The sequence below is a fragment of the Danio aesculapii genome, chromosome 17 (genome assembly GCF_903798145.1).
Source record: "Danio aesculapii chromosome 17, fDanAes4.1, whole genome shotgun sequence".
Taxonomy (NCBI): Eukaryota; Metazoa; Chordata; class Actinopteri; order Cypriniformes; family Danionidae; genus Danio; species Danio aesculapii.
In genome coordinates this window covers 3,845,442-3,862,651 of record NC_079451.1, presented here as the reverse complement: position 1 = coordinate 3,862,651, position 17,210 = coordinate 3,845,442, and the positions used below count along the sequence as shown (strand labels likewise).

General features: G+C 38.4%; 1 protein-coding gene across 1 annotated transcript in view; it reads left to right on the top strand.

Moving 5' to 3' along the window:
* The window catches only part of tiam2a (TIAM Rac1 associated GEF 2a), a 148,080-nt gene that overhangs the window by 119,035 nt on the left and 11,835 nt on the right, over positions 1–17,210 (top strand). The window contains 4 exon segments of the mRNA XM_056477615.1: positions 5,595–5,783; positions 7,029–7,097; positions 9,857–9,982; positions 12,684–12,792. Coding sequence (XP_056333590.1) covers positions 5,595–5,783; positions 7,029–7,097; positions 9,857–9,982; positions 12,684–12,792 — 493 coding nt within the window.

The window sequence follows — 17,210 nt, the reverse complement described above, 5'->3', positions numbered from 1 at the left end:
AAGTCACGTTGATCAGCTGGTTTGTCTATAAGCTGACATACTAGCGATTCACTGGTGAATCGCAGCTTTGAAACGCTCTAGTGTCCCTGTATCTGTGTTTACACTCAGTAAACAGCGGTGAGATCGGTGAACTGATGACCTTCACAGCCAATCGCAGTCATTTCTGTTGAGCACATGAACATAATGGCAAATCAGCTGTGTTCAATAACATGTTCAACAGCACTCAAGTGTTAGCGGGAAATTGACGTTTTAAAATGTCAGTACCGATTGATACCAAATTCCAGTATCGTGATAACACTAATAGAAACTATTGTTTGAGAGTACGTTTTTATCTTTAATTGACTATGGTGATCCTTTAAAGTTAGATTCGGTATATCAAGCAGCAATACATTTAATCACAGGTACAGAGTCAATGATACATTGTATTTTGTACGATTCATTTGACTGGCTACCTTTAAAGCAACAGAGAAATGAGCATTTTCACTTATTTACTGCGAACGTTCTCACTAGGTAAAGGTAAACTTTCATCTTTATAATCTATCATCATTTAATACGAATAATCACGCTCTCCTGTATTTGTTTGGTAGTTCCAAGGGTACTATCAGAATTATTTAAAAGTACTTTCTCTTTCTGTGCCCCTTGGATTTCTAATGAATTACACTGGACACTCAACCTTACTACATTACCATCTAGGAATACTTTTAAATGTCTATTCAGGGTTTCCGCAGGGTCTTAAAAAGTCTTAAAATGAAAAATCGTAATTTTAGGCCTTAAAAAGTCTTAAATTCGCTGTTCTAGGTCTTAAATATTTTTTGCACAGGTCTTATTTTTCCGATGTCCATGTTACGCTAAATCTAATGCTAATTTAAATTCTTTTTTGTTGTTGCTTGGTTTTCATAATGTTGTAGTTCTTTATTTCGCTAGTCCAAATGTAATTTGCGGCATTACAACTACAAATGAGACCAACATGCAATAGCCAATCAGCTTTCTGTTATTGAACTCAGTGCGCATGGTGAATGTGATGTCATTGCTGTGTTTGCGGAGGTTCGCTTTGGGTGCGCGTGATATGATTTCGGTTGGCGGAGCGCACAAAAAACACGAACAGTTTGTGCGCCGCCACATTTGATTTGAGTTGAATATGAATCACTTTGAGGAGATTTTGTCTGAAACAGGTACGACTGTGCTGATATCTTTATAATCCATCTATGCGTGATCATAGGGAGAACCAGATGAACAATAATTCTTGGCTTGAAATTGCAACAGCCGTGGGAGAGGAAAGTTTTCATAAAAGTTTGGAAAAACATGAGGGATGAGTTTGTTAAAACAAAAAAAGAGGCCATGCGAAAGTGGAGACGCTGGTGGTTTTAATATTACAGAAATATGTTTTTAATAAAGGAATAATTATTATAATAATAATCATAATACAAAGTTTTGTCATGAAATTGTATGCTTGTGCAGGCTAATAGGTCGACTAACTTGCTCCTACATCATTAACATGGCACAGGAGATTGGCTGCTGTCACCTCAGAAGCCAGTAAGCTTGCTCCTCAGCATTTTCAAATGCTCCCTGTCGTTCTACGTTCTAATGTTGCTGCATGTTTTTCAGAAACCCTCCTCCACCCCAGCTCCACCTGTGTTTAGATCTGCTACAGGGTTACATATATATTATTGTTGCAGCAGCAGCGTGTTGTATTCTCAGACTGCATGTATGTAAATATTCTAGCGCTAGCAAGTCTCTGTACTTGCTCTGTCATAATAATAAAAGCAGCAGCAGCAGCATGGCATATTTACTCCGCCAAGACCAAACACTTCAGCCTTGCCATATACCTGTTTATTACCATACTAAATCTCTCTGAAAGCTGTCATGACAGAAATATAGTTTCTTTATCATCTCTTAATTAGATATCTGGCTTGTCTGGCATGCATGCAGAGATGTTTTATGTTGACGCTTTGCAGTTCTGTAAGACTGTATCTATATTTAGAGCTCGTTGGCCTGTTTGCCGGTCAGATTCGTGCAGTGTCTTGGCATGAATTTAAACCGCCAGTTCACACTCTGTGTAAATGTTTGTGTGTAGTAAGGAGAACCATCCAGGTGCTTTTCGTGAATTTAACAGGAACCTGTATGGAGTCTTCATGACCTGCTGGGCTCCTCTGAACCTCCTGGCGGCTGCAGCAAAACAACCTCACAATTACCGTTATCTGTCTGTGCCAGGCTGGGGTTTCCCACCGATTCTATCATGGTGTGCTCCATTAATGTGTCCACATGATGTCTCCTGCTTTCCTCCACGTCTTATTTGTGTGTTTGGAGTTTATATCATATCCCGGAATTTTGAGAAAATTCATACTAGTTTGTCTCATTTTAGTGCATAGAGTCAGTGTGTTCACTGTCCGGTGGACCATGGTGATTTACAAAATATCATATGTGAGCCCAGACTGCAAAGCCAGCCTTATACTGCGCGTGATTGTTTTTGGTAATACCCAAAATTGTACACACTGTATGTATGTGTGTGTATATATATATATATATGTGTGTGTATATATATATATGTGTGTATATATATATATATATATATATATATATATATATATATATATATATATATATATATATATATATATATATATATATATATATATATATATATGTGTATATATATATATATATGTATATGTATGTGTATATATATGTATGTATGTGTATATATATATATATGTATACATATGTGTGTATATATATATATATGTGTGTATGTATATATATATATGTGTATGTATTTATGTATATATATATATATATATATATATATATATATATATATATATATATATATATATATATATATATATATATATATATATGTATGTATGTGTATATATATATGTATGTATGTGTATATATATGTATGTGTATATATATATATATATACACATATATATATGTATATGTGTATATATATATATATATATACACACATATATATATATATATATATATATATATATATATATATATATATATATATACACATATATATATACACATATATACATATATATATACACATATATGCATATATATATATACATATATGTATACACACATATATGTATACATATGTATATACACACACATATATATATATACACACATACATATATATATATATATATATATATATATATATATATATATATATATATATATATATATATGCATGTATGTGTATATATATATATATATATATATATATATATATATATATATATATATATATATATATATATATATATATATATATATATATATATATATATATATATATATATGTATGTGTGTGTATATATATATATGTATATGTATATTTATGTATATATATATGTATATGTGTGTGTATATATGTATGTATATATACTTATATATAGACACACACTTCAATCACGGTTATATGTATATTTACACAGTGGTCTTTATATTTCTTCATGCTCAGACACTGTTCATTTTCTTTCGCTGCAGTGTTTTCGAGACTCCATAAATGAATCTCTGTCTAACTTATGTCTGAGAAGATGTCCTGGGAGCCCCAGTGTTTACTTTGGGTGGTCCTGTCTTAACGAAGCTTTCTGTCAGAAGATTACCTATTCCTCATTCTCCGTCTCTCCCGGCACTCAGAACCAACTTTGAAGCCACCGCTGCTGCACATGGTCTCTAGAGTGGTCCTTCTGTAATTAGCAAACCCAAATCTGCTTCTTCCTCGTGAGATTCCATATTCTCTTCCCACTGTTGAGGCTGAGTCACAGGCTGCTTTCACACAAACACACACACACTCTGCATTGTAATATGCTCTCGGTCTCTGTGTGTCTGTCTCAGGCTCAGTGTTGACGTTCATGTTAAGACAGGTCGAGGTGATGAGGTTGTACAATTCTGCAGAGGCTCTGTTCGATCCACAGTTTATCTGGCTGGTTTAAAGCCAGAAAAGGGCTTTGGTGTTGTTTTGGTCCCCTGCGGTCACAGATCTGTCCCCGTCAGCTGTTTCACTTGTTCACAGCTCTCTGAGAGCTGAAACTGAGATGCTGCAGCCTTTATTTGGAGACAGTGGTTGTAAGCATTATTGCAGTTTGTACTGATGTACCGCCTTAAAAGCGAGTTGGCTGGAAACCTTATTACTGTAAATGCTGACAGTGCTGGAATCGTGATGAGGTGTAACCCTCTAAATCATTAATGTCTTTTTATTTTGAAAGCATGTGACAGTGTTGTGCTCCAGTCTGTAGAGTGTAGATCCAGCATAAATAATGGAATGCTTGCACACGCATCGCATATGGACTAGTTCTGTCGCAATCAATCTAAGCGTTTCACGCTCCAAGCTGTATTCAGGGATTTGTTTTTAAGCATTTACTTAGGATCACAGTTATTAATAGGACATTTGTGAGTCAGATAATCAGAATAATGAGAATTAAGGGTTTATTCACACCAAGCATGATAACTATAAATACAGCAGCACAGATAGATTTCTAAAAGTGCACACTACAACTATAATGAGAAAGAGAAGCGATATCATCAGGATCGCTTTCAGGATTCTTCTTTTCCAGCGAGTAAATGATAAAACACTGAGAATAAATTGAAATATAAAGGGAAATATCACACAATTTAAAGGTACAGATGACATTGTGGATGACATTAAGCACTGCTTAATGTTAAACCCCCTTTTTTAAATATTATTTAAAGATAATCTCTCTTGAAAACAGTTGGTTAAACCATGGGAAAGAATGATAAAATATATGGAGGATTAAGTTAAATTTATTTGAACTGATAAATGTTTTGTTTGTTTATGCTTTTAAAGAACTCATTTTATCAAATTGGTATTGAAAAAGTACCGTTTTGGAACCAGTATCGAATTTAAAGTATCGGTATTGGTACCGGTATGGAAGATTTTTAAACAGGATTACAGCAGCTTTAGCAACATTTCAAACAAACACAAAAGACATAAAGAGATGAAGTGTTTACCTCTTAACCGTATAAACTCTATTATATCATATTTGATACATGATTAACCCAATGAATGACTGCCGAAATTAACAAAACGATAATTAGCGATCGATACTATGAACATAGCCTTGTTCAAATTGGTTTTGGCTGAATGTGCATTGTGATAACGTCACATGTCGGATCTAAAGTGATTCACACACCTAAAGGAAAAGTGCGGCACTGTGTAATGTCTATGGAAACTCAAGGTATTGCACACCAAATGAGCACTTTCTAGATGCAAATATAATGTTATTTATTATAAAACAATGCAAATGGCATGGAAGGAATTTGTACAATGCACTGGCTAGCCAAAATTGCAAGCTTCTCTAAATTTTGCGTTGTTTACGTGATTTTACATTACATTCAGTGACCGCAGAATCCAAAAAAACACAACATACCTATTGTTAAATTCATTATAGTCATGAAACTCATGTATTTAGTCAGCGGAAGTCAGTAAAAATGCAGGGAGTTTGATATTTGGCGCAAAGTAGGAACCCTACAGCAGTTTTTCTGTTTACATCCTTGACATCGGTTGACATTGGCACTTAATGTTCTCATCTTAATTGTGTCTGCAGAGTGTGGACACGGTGTGTTCGCTGTACCACTCCTACCAGGAAGGCTCCGGAGGTCTGATGGAGAGCCAGGAGGAGCAAACGGGGCCTGAACCTGCTATCCTCAGGCCCTGTCCGCGTCACATGTCTGCCACAGAGAGACTACGCAAGGTCATTCAGGAATTAGTGGATACAGAGAAATCCTACGTAAAGGTGAGAACCGACTCCGTAATCCCTTATTAACATCGTTCAACAGAGCGAAGTGAGCTGTCATGGCGAGTAGAGCTCCATGTTGTTGTCTATCCCTAGACTTCATTAAAACTGAACGGCTTGACCTTTTCGTCTTGACCGGGAAGTCACGTCAGCAGCGTCTTAAAGCTGGATTTAATGATAGAAGCGTGAGGTGAAATGGTTTGATGGATAACTGCTGGAAGATTCCACATGGAGTCCCGAAGGATCAGCTATTAATTAACTCCTCTAGACGGTGAAAAGCAGACGCCTCCCCTCTCATCTGTTTCCTGAAGAATCCCCAGGCTTGCATCTGATTGTTTATGCGGTGCTGGTTTTATTCTGACGGTGTTCATAGTGAACCTTTAAAACCGTGCTGTCGTAATGTGTTCCTCGTGGTTAATAGGTGTCAGGGATGCATCTGATTATTCTGTGATTTGTGGGAGGGAGAGAAGCAACATCCCAGAGTCCCGCACCAGAGCCATTTGTCTGTGATATGCTGCGTCGGCACTGGCAGACGACTATAAATCAGCCTAATGAGAATATTCAGGTTGATGCACAGACGGCCTACCAATGCCGTAACATGGCTGGACCATGCAGTGCAGGTTTGGGAGCTGTCAGGGGACGGCTTTAGCTGTTTAGCTGGCCTCAGAGTTATGTTTGATAAAAAAAAAATCACAATTGTTACCAAACATGTAAAAAAGCTTGTTATATGGCACTTCATCTTACTTAAGATGAAGAATAGAGCAGTATGCTGCTGTTTAACTGCATTGCTTTAATGCACTCCTGCGTTGGGCTCACACATACACTCTGCGCTCTGACTACTTCAAAAATGTGGGCGTTTCTCTTTGTCTTGCGCTGAACGCAGTTGACCAATCACAACAGATTGGGTCATTGGACCAATCACAGCTGATTAGCTCCGCGCTAAAGAGGGGTTTGGGAACAAATGAGTCGCTAAACAAATGATATGGGAGTCGCTAGGATAATTAGGTAAAAATAAATGCATATAAAACAATCAAACTGTTTTTTAAGCTTAAATGCATATCAGACTATTGTTGGAGACCCCCAAACTCAAAATATGACCTTTTATAATGCATAACAGGGGCTCTTTAAGGGTGAAAACTCTCACTGCAATGGAGACCCCTTTATAAACCCTTTATTTATTTGCTGGCTGAAATCTAAACCATATGGAAGTGGATGATCATGTTCTCCTCTGTTTCCTTCCCACAGGATCTCAACTGCTTGTTTGAAATCTACCTGAAGCCTCTGCAAAAGGAGACCTTTCTCACTCAAGATGAGGTAAAGCCCCACATAGAGCTGCTTTTAAGAGGTCTGTGTTGGATTGCACTGTCACTGATCGCAGTTATTCACAGCAGTAAGAAATCTGGGCTCACTGGCTGTAGATTGTGTGTTCTGACGTTCATCTCTACTGTGACTGATACTAAAGACTCGATTCCAGACTGCTGCCTAGTGAACTACAGATGACCCTGACGCGGCTCAGGATATCCCAGAGGAAAGATCTGTCAATATGTGCTGAGGACTGGGCCATATTAAAGCCCTGTTAATAGACACTAGAGCATGGCCTTGCACAAATTACACTAGGACTTAACATAAAGTGGCTTTAACGCTGCTTAAGTTACTAGTGACAATGTAGGTGGCAATAAACAGTTAGCAACAGGTCGGCAATAAAAGGAGGGAGTCTACGCTAACACTGTTGAAATGCATTTAAAGAGATGGTTCACCCAAAAATGTCATCGTTTACTCATCCTTCACTTGTTTCAAACCTTTATGGCAGGGGTGTCAAACTCATTTTAGCTCAGGGGACACATGGAGGAAAATCTATTCCCAAGTGGGCCAGATCGGTAAAACCATGGTGTATGTATATATATATATATGTATATATATATATATATATATATATATATATATATATATCTTAAAAACAACAACTTCAGATTGTTTTCTTTGTTTTAATATGATCAACATAAAGCTGGAGCCTGAGAACAACACGATCTCACGGCAATTCACAACTTTTTGATTTAGTGGCTAATTCATATGAATTCGTACTATCTCATTTGTACAATTTAGTACGATTTGCGTACCCACCAATGATGGTTGTGTTTTGGGGTGTGGTTAGGTATTTTTGTACGACTGAACTCAATTTAGCGAACTAAAAGGACCAGACTTGAAATAGTTACGTTTCCTTGTGAGAACACCTCAGTGTGGTACGGGAGGGCATAGATGTGGTCTTTCTCTTTAAAAAGGCTGTCACACTGATGCTGATTCAGGCTTCTGGATTGGATGAAATTACGCGGACCATATGTTTGACACCCCTGCTTTATGGTTTCTTTCTTCTGTTGATCTCAAAAGAAGATGCTTTAGAGAAAGCTAAAATCATTGACTTCCATGGTATTTGTTTTTCCTACTATGGAGGTCAGTGGTTACAGGTTTCAGCTTTCTTCAACATTTATTTGTTAGTGTTCAACAGAAACTAAGTGAAGTTTATTTCTAAACTAATTTCGAGAGGATCACATGCTTATGATTGACACGGCTAGCCTTGAGTCCAGAGGCGTCGCTAGACCCAATTCACTGGGGCTCGTGCCCCATTAAAAATCTCCAGTGCCCCAGTAAATGCATTGAGATATGATTTACTTCATATGCAAGTGTATTTATTAAGAGTGGTAATTCCGAAATAAAGACGTCATTCTCTATGTGCAACCGAACCAACGCTGGTGAAAGCAATGTAATCAAAAAGCAAACTGACGCATCTCCACGTGTGCGCAGAGAACACGCGTGCCTCTCACATGCGCTGCTCTTCCTCTGAGAGTCCTGGTAGTAAACATGCGTGCCAAAAAAGCAGGCTACCTGCTTGTTACGCGACGCTCATGGGTTGTAAAACCAGCGTAACAGCCTTTTTTGTTTTGCAAGTGGACAAAACTAAAGTTTAAACAATATGACGGTGATCTTACTTAGCATACCTCCTGATAGATTTTTTTGTATGAAGCAAAAAGGAGGGATGACGAGTCAAGGAGGTAAAGACTTAACAAACCCAAATATCTGCCATCTGTCAAGTCTATAACAGATAATCCTATAACACATGTTTTTTTTTGTATTTTATTAAATTGTCTATAGAATTTCATTCAAATTAAATTAATATTCATGCAAAAGTAATTTCTTAAATGATCTTAGCATCACTCCAGTTGTCTTAACATTGTTTTCCAGTTACATTTAAGATTATTTTGAAGAATAATTGTATAATAATAAGAATACCTTTATATAGTGTATTTATATTATAATACTTTTATTTATTTATTTATTTTTTTTGAGGGGGGGGGTACGTGCCCCAGTAGAGCTTTATGTCTAGCAACGCCCCTGCTTGAGTCAAGCTAATGTAGGATCCACCAATCCGACCATTCTTAACTTAAGTATAAATAACCAAAGCATCTTAACTTAGTCATCTTCCTCTTAAAAAATCCCCCCTAGGGCGGCTCAGTGGTTAGCACTGTAGCCTCACAGCAAGAATGCCTCTGGTTTGGGTCTCTACCCGGCCAGTTGACCCGGCTTTTCTGTGTGGAGTTTATGTTTTCCCCGTGCTTGCGTGGCTTTTCCCTGAGTCCTCCGGTTTCCTCCCACAGTCCAAAACACGAGACATAAGTGAATTGACTAAACTAAATCAGCACCATAGTCAAATTCCACCAGCAGCACACCCTCAGCAATCCTTAAGCAGTAGGAGGGGGTAGGGGGTTTTCGAGATCTACCTGAGCACAAACTCCCCTCTTGCCCTGCAAACGGGAGGAAGCCCCAGGCTCCAGGATCTTATGAGTTTAGGACTCAGCATGCCAAACTAGCTTTATTATCAATCATCAGCTAAGTGTGAACTCTTGAATAAAGATTTAGAACCACTTAAGGGTGAGTAGATAAAATTGGGAGAACTACCCCTTTAGTTGGATTAAACTGTTGCAATACTGAATTATACACGTTTTTGACATTGGAGTTGTTAAACACACTTTATGTAACAGATATGTACGTTTGTAATAAGTGTGGTTTTCTCCTCCCAGATGGAAAGCCTATTTGGCAGCCTTCCAGAGATGCTGGACTTCCAGAAAGTTTTCCTGCAGACCCTGGAAGAGAAGATTAGTTCCTCCCCCAACTTCAACACCTTCGAGACCCCTGTCCAATTCAAGGTGCACCTGCCAAATGGGTTTATTAATTCTCTCATCTCAAATGTTCCTTCATTTCAATAGGCAAAAGATACATTGTATGGGTCAAAATGATTCATTTTATTTGTATGCTAAACATCAATAGAATATGAGGTGAAGATCGTGCTACATGAAGACATTTTCTACCCTAAATATATCAAAACTCCCTTTTTGATTAGCAATATGCATTGCTGAGAACTTGAAACCCCAGTGTTATCTCGACCAAATGTTTTCCTCATCTAACAATGAGGTTAAAGCTTATTGAAATAACATTCAGATAATACACAACTCAAATAATATAAAAAATGACTGGTTTTGCGGTCCAGGGTCACAAAAGTCATTAACTAATTAAATATTCATAATTCATATTCACATTAAATATACATAAACATTCTACCATTTTTTTACAAGGAATTCATCACTCCAAAATTATAATTATGATTCCAGTCAGAGTGGGGTAAATAAGTATTGAACATGTCATGTTTTTCCTGGGAATAAAATTTCTAAAGCAGATGTTGACATGGAAATAAGCCAGATTTTGGTAAAAACCCAAACAATACAAACAAAAATAAAAAGTTTGAAAAATTAGTTATGTGTAATAACAATGAAATGACACAAGGAGAAAGTGCTGAACGACTTAAGTGTATTTGATACTTTATATAAGGCTGCATTTACACTGCACTGTTAAAGTGACTCAATTCCGATTTGTTTCTCCCATGTGGGACGGATCGGATATGGCCCATGTTCGTGTAAGCAGGAACAAATTACATGAATTCCGATTTACTCATATCAGATTCAGGTCTTATTCGTATGTGGAAATTTATCCGATATGAATCGGATCTGTGCCCTCGTGTCTGCAGTGTAAGCAGGTAGATCTGATTTTCACCTGTCAATGCGAGTCGCGCATCATTAAAAACCGTAGCGAATGACGTCAAGTCTGACACTTTCATTTCAGAACAGACTTCAGCAGAGTCGCAAACCTTAAATCTCATACACAAGGACTTAAACAGCTTTCATATTGTCAGATAGCACAGGTATTAAGCATATTCCGCCACGTAACCAATATAAACTAATATAAAACTAGTGCATAAATCATGCCATGGACATTACATTAAGATGCCTATTGGTTTAAAAAGGCAAAAGAAGACGGCCAAATAATAATATCAATATAGATAATATCAAAAGAAGACGGCCAAATGAGAACCTTTCTGTCATAAACTATTGTAAAACAGCTTGTCAAAAGCTGCGAACAGATTACATACAGGAATAGAGAAAAGAGCACTCTATAATTATCAGCTGTTAGTCAGCGCCCGCTCTTTTTTTTTTCCTGGTCATTGCGTCTTTGCCGTGTGCTGTGTAAATGCAGGAGATCGTATACGAGTCACTTTTTTAAAATGATGTAAGCAGGTCATCAAAAAAATCGGATACAGTCACAAAGTCGGAATTGACCATCAAGATCTGCAGTGTAAATGCAGCCTAAAAGGCTTTTTTTTGGTGATAGCAGCTTAACGATGCCTCTTATATGGAGAATGAAGCCACATGAATTTCTCAGGTGTGATTTATTTTTACAGACTTCATCAGAGTGTAAAAATATCGATGGTTCTGTGGGTCTCGTCTATCAAACCTGAGCATTATTTTGTATTTTCTATCGGATTCGGGTCAGGTAATTGGCTAGGCCATTCCACAGCTTGATTTTCATTCTCTGAAAACTGATCGATTCTTGGCTGTGTTTTGGCTCATTGTCTTGCTGAAATGTTCACCCTGGTTTCATCCTAATCCTCCTGCTAATGTAGATGTTGGACTGAACAGCTAATATTCATTTACACTGAGGAAAGGCAGAGGGTTGCTAAAGAACTACTAAGGGATTTCAGCTGCTGTCTGGGCTTTCACTGCCTTTCTAAACCTCCCTTTCTTCATGTGTTCAATACTTTTCATTTCATTTTATTACACAGAACTTCATTTGAGAACTTTAGTTTTGTTTGTATGCTTATGTTTTTTGGCTGTTATCAACATCCGGTGAAAATTTCAAGTCAACAGCACATTTAGAAATGTTTCTAAGAAAAATGGTGAAGTGTTCAATACTAATTTTCTTCCAGGAAACACAAAATGAGGTGTTGTTTCTGTATTTTAAGAGAATGTTGTGATAAAAGTCTGTCAAACTCTAAAAAAGACAATTAATCAGTAAAGAAAAATAGATTTGAATCACTAATATTAGCAATTGTTATTAATGATGAATAGTATAATAAAACCTTATACAAATAACAAAATAAATTCAATAGAAATTTGACTAATAAAACTGAAAGCTAGTTTTAATACGCATGAAATAGTGTGTAAACAATAAAAAAACAATGATTTCACATGCCAAGTTTGCATATGTGCAAATATTAATTTGATTTATGCACTGGCTGAGGGCAGGACATTTGGTTAATTACAGTTTAAGAAAAAACGAATCAAAATTAAGTTATTTAAGTAAGAGTCTTGTGTATGTTGTGTATATGATGGTAAAGGTCAGCTCAAATATGTTCTCTGAAGATATGTAATTTTGAGCTCCGTGGAATAAACTTGAACAGGATTTGAGATGTAAGTAACTGATGAAATGTGTGGTGTGAACTGTAGCTTGAAGAGATTCTGACTCATGGTGAATCATGTCACTCCATCTTCCTCTTCTTCTTTTTTTTTTCACCAGAAGCTGCTCTTCTCTCTGGGTGGTTCATTTCTGTATTACGCAGAGCACTTCAAACTGTACAGCGGCTTTTGCGCCAACCATATCAAAGTGCAGAAGGTTCTGGAAAGAGGTACAGCACATTACTCTCTCACATTGTAGAGCAACAAAATAATAAATAATGATGATCATTTTACTGATTTCTGGGGTTACACGATATCTGGGTGCGTTTTTTCAAAAGGTTTAATCCGGATAAAATTGATCACGGATCGCAAAAAACACGATTACTAAATCCGGATCACATAATCCATCTTACTTTTTGAGCCAGTTTTTCAAAGCAACATCGGATTGGATCAATCTGATCCCGATGGGAACTTTTCAGGATCAGTAAATCTGGAAAACCAGTGCTCAAACAGCATAGGAAATCACAATGTAGAACTATAGATATGTAAAGAGCAACAAGTAGAATAGCCAGTGTGGCGTCAATATAACTATAAAACACACACATTTCAAAAAAACTAAAAACAAGAAACCCCCCACCCCGTCCTCTTCCAGCAGTCTGCTCATTTCAGATCTACAACACAAACACTGTACATTGAGGATATTTATAACATGTTTCTAATATAGATGTATTGAATTAAAAAAAGACTTCATGTCAGAAACTCCACAATAATTTCAGACTTCCTCATCTGATGTGGAGAGAGCAGCTTGTCTGAGTATAGCCTTTAGGAGGCGGATCTCAAGTCTGGCCTTGCTGCAGTTTGTTCAGAGTCAGTTGTTCCTCTGCCAGATGAAGCTGTGCTTCTGCCATTTCAGTCTCTTTTTGCAATCGTTGAAAGGGATTTCAAAAATCAGTGATTGCCATTCTTTGCATTTTTTTGGGTTATTCTGTAATCATTAGCCCCTTTCACACAGTGATACTGGTAAATATCTGGAAAATTTCAGGCACGACTTTACCGGTAAATTTTAAAAAAGCGCTGTTCACACAAGCGAGGACGTTACGGAAATTTTCCAGAAAAACCGTTCACACATCCATTCCAAAATACTGATAAATTCTGACATCATTAACCAGAAATGAGCTCTAAACGGCTGCGCTTGTATTTGTAAACATTTGACTACATTACGAACTCTGTGAATGGATCAGTATAGTGAAAAACTTCGATGAAAACATATAGAGCGACACTTTCGCATGTCGAGATGTAGATGATATGTGTGTGTGCTGGCACTCACCGGCTGCTTCACGTGCACACGCGACTCGTCAAGCAACTGAAAGAAGCAGAGCTTGAAGGTAAACAAGCAACGGCTAATCATGAGCATCTTATCGATAATTATTTACACTGTTGGCATTAAGATGAACATATAAACGTTTTCTGACTAACTTCTAGCAGTTAAATGTGTGTGGGAAAATATTCAAAGGCTTCTATTTCCATAAACTGCGCGGACGTGAATGCGTCTGAGTGTTCCGATTGGCTAAATCAGACGTCTTACGTCAGCACGTTCTAGACGTGCACGTGCTCTTTCCGGCAATCTTCCTTCTGCGTTCACACAGCGCAGCATTGCGGTACATTAGCTGATACTATCCTGGTACCTGATACTTTTTAGTAGCACCTCAGGGGAGGTTCCAAGCGAGCCATACCATTACCAAAACATGAAGCATGCACTGCTGATCACTGATTGATCTGACCATCATTGGATTTACAACACAAGACACCTAACCTGTTATATTTAAATAGTAAAGAGCGGCCACTGCTCAAGATTGGTAGCATCCATTGCCTCTGCATTGTGGTTTGGTTTGTGTTAGATGTTTGCCATGTTTACGATGATGTCACAGATGTAGAGGTGACGCAACTATAGTGATAATCCCACCTACTTTAATAATAACAATAATATTAATAATAATTCCTTACTTTTATATAGCACTTTTCTGGGAACCCAACGCGCTTTATGGATGTTGGGGGTATCTCCTCATCCACAATCAGTCTACAGCAAACACCTGGATGATGCGACGTCAGCCATATTGTGCAAGACTGCCCACCAGCTTATTGGTGCCTTATTGGGAACGTTAAAGGGTCATGAAACCCTTGACAAAACATTTGAACAGATTTATGCATGTTAAACATCAGTAAGACAACATGAGCATCTGCTTTTTGAGCGCCGCTGATTGGCCATTGTGTTCAAACGGCCAACAGATGTGACTGGGATTGATAATGATCAGCGGCTTACAACAGTGCTGACATGGACACTGGAGCGTTTGAAAGCTGCTATCTGAATTAGCTGAATTAGCACTGTCAGCTGATCTTCAGTCGATTGGCACGGCATTCAAACACCAGTGTCTGAGGACATTTCTGTCCCTTCAAAACAAGTGTGTGTGTGTCTACATTTTTTAATACACACTCTGTAAATATAAGGTTTGTACATTTCATTACCTCTGGTTGCTTGCTCTCCTCTTTCTCTCCTGCTTTGCCATCATGTCCAGTCTCCTTCCTCCTGCTCACAGCTTTCCATGCCCATTTAAGTTGCATTTTGCAAAAATGGAGGTAGACCTGAACTAAAAGATGTGGGGTGTCATGAGCCTTCCCAGCAAACATTTTGTGTTTTTAAAAAATGTCTAATGCTGAGTTTACACCAGACACTAAAGAAGCGTCCAGTGTGCGTGATTTACATGTTAAGTCAATGCAAAGATGCGAATAGACATCCTGCAGCACAATATGCGCGAATGAGGTGGTGCGAATGACGCGATTCGCCTGACTGAAGCGGCGCGAGTTGAACATTTTGCGTGATTGACACGTTTAACGCGCATATCGCACAAATCACTCAAGTTGAAAAAATCTGAACTTCAGTGGACATTTGCGCCGCGTTAACCAATCAGGAGCTTGCTCTTGTGGGGGCGTGATTATGATGTAGCGCCTGTTGTTGGTGTCCCGGGGGAAAATCCTTCTGCCGACACCGGACAACAGTTCGTCAAACTGGGCTCGGCTCAGTCAGAAGCACAGCTGAAAGCTTTCATCATCCAGATTGAGTTTCTGGAGGAGTTTATGAGCTCACAGAGCTGGCTGCACCTCTGAAAGTATCTAGTGGACTCAGACACAGCTCTAAACGAATCGACGCTGTTTTTCAGCCTTCATAAAGCACATAAACACAGCTCTTCTCAATAAAATCCATGTAAGCCATTTAGCAACAAAGCTAGAGTCACCAGGCAGACAGAAGCCCTTCCCATCACGTGAATCTGTGTCTGCTGTGAAGTGAATTTGACGCGTGAATGAAGCGAGTAAACTCAAAATGTTCACGCGTCTATTTATGCACAAATAGCACGATTTATCTGCGTGTTCCGCATCTGGTGTAAACAGCGTTAAACATAGTCGCCTTGGCTAAAACAAGGCTAAATTTGGCTGTCAGTGAAAATCTAATAGACATCCAAGAAGAGGCCAAAACTAAACTAGTCATCAAATAAACAGAAATGAATGACGACACATATAAACTCTGTGTAATCTGTCTATTTGACGACTAGTCTAGTTTTGGGCTATTCTTACATGTCTAATAGATTTTCACTGACAGCCCAAATTTAGCTTTGTTTTAGCCAAGGTGCCAAGATGTTTAGATGTCTATTAAACTTAAAATAATTTGCTGGGTTTAGGCGATACCAAGTTGCACCGGAAACTGAGCCAAAGTGAGCTAAGCCGTCCTGAACTGTACCACACCAGGCATTGGAAAAGTGGCTTCAATCAGGGGCGCCGCTGGCCTCCACTACGGGGTGGGGGTGTTATGGGGTTTGGGGGAGCATCGCGGATGAAAATGAAAAGTGGTGCAGGGGGTGAGGTTGCGGGTGGGTTATCGTACTGTGAGTTGCCCAATGTTTTTGATTGTTTGTCCTTGCTTTGTATCCTTAAATTTGGTCTTATAATGATGCTAAGTGAACCATGACTAAACAAATCAAGATCATTCTGTGTTGGTCTCTCTGGGATGTTTTAGGCTGCTCGTTCGCTGAGACTCACTCACTTATTTTCCTTTGGATTCGTCCCTGATTTATCAGGGGTCACCACAGCGGAGTGAAGCGCTAATTACTCTAGCATATGTTTCATGCTGCGGAGACCCTTTCAGCCATCCAGCATTGAGAGTACACTTACTCATGAACCCATACACTCAGGGAGAAACCAGAGAAAAGGCATACAAACACAGGGAGAATATGCTATCTCCACACAGCTTGGACTAGAACCAGCGTCCTTCTTGCTGTCAGGCGACAGTGCTAACCACTGAGCCACCCCTCAATGTTGCGACACCTGTTGTTGGTTTAGGTTTTTCATCATGTTCTACAGATGAATTAAAGCCTAATTTATGTGAGCACCATTAGCCTGGTTTTCCACCTCGGGCACACTGCCCAACAAGAAAGGAATAAGAGGCTGCCCTGCATTCAAAGTGAAGAAGCCTACCTTTTTAATTCGTCCCATTAGAAGATGAGTGCAATCTCGGAGCCGCCACACATGCAGCACTTTAATGGCTATCAGAAATAACATGCTCTGTTTAACCACTGTGGGGTGAGGACATCAAACACAG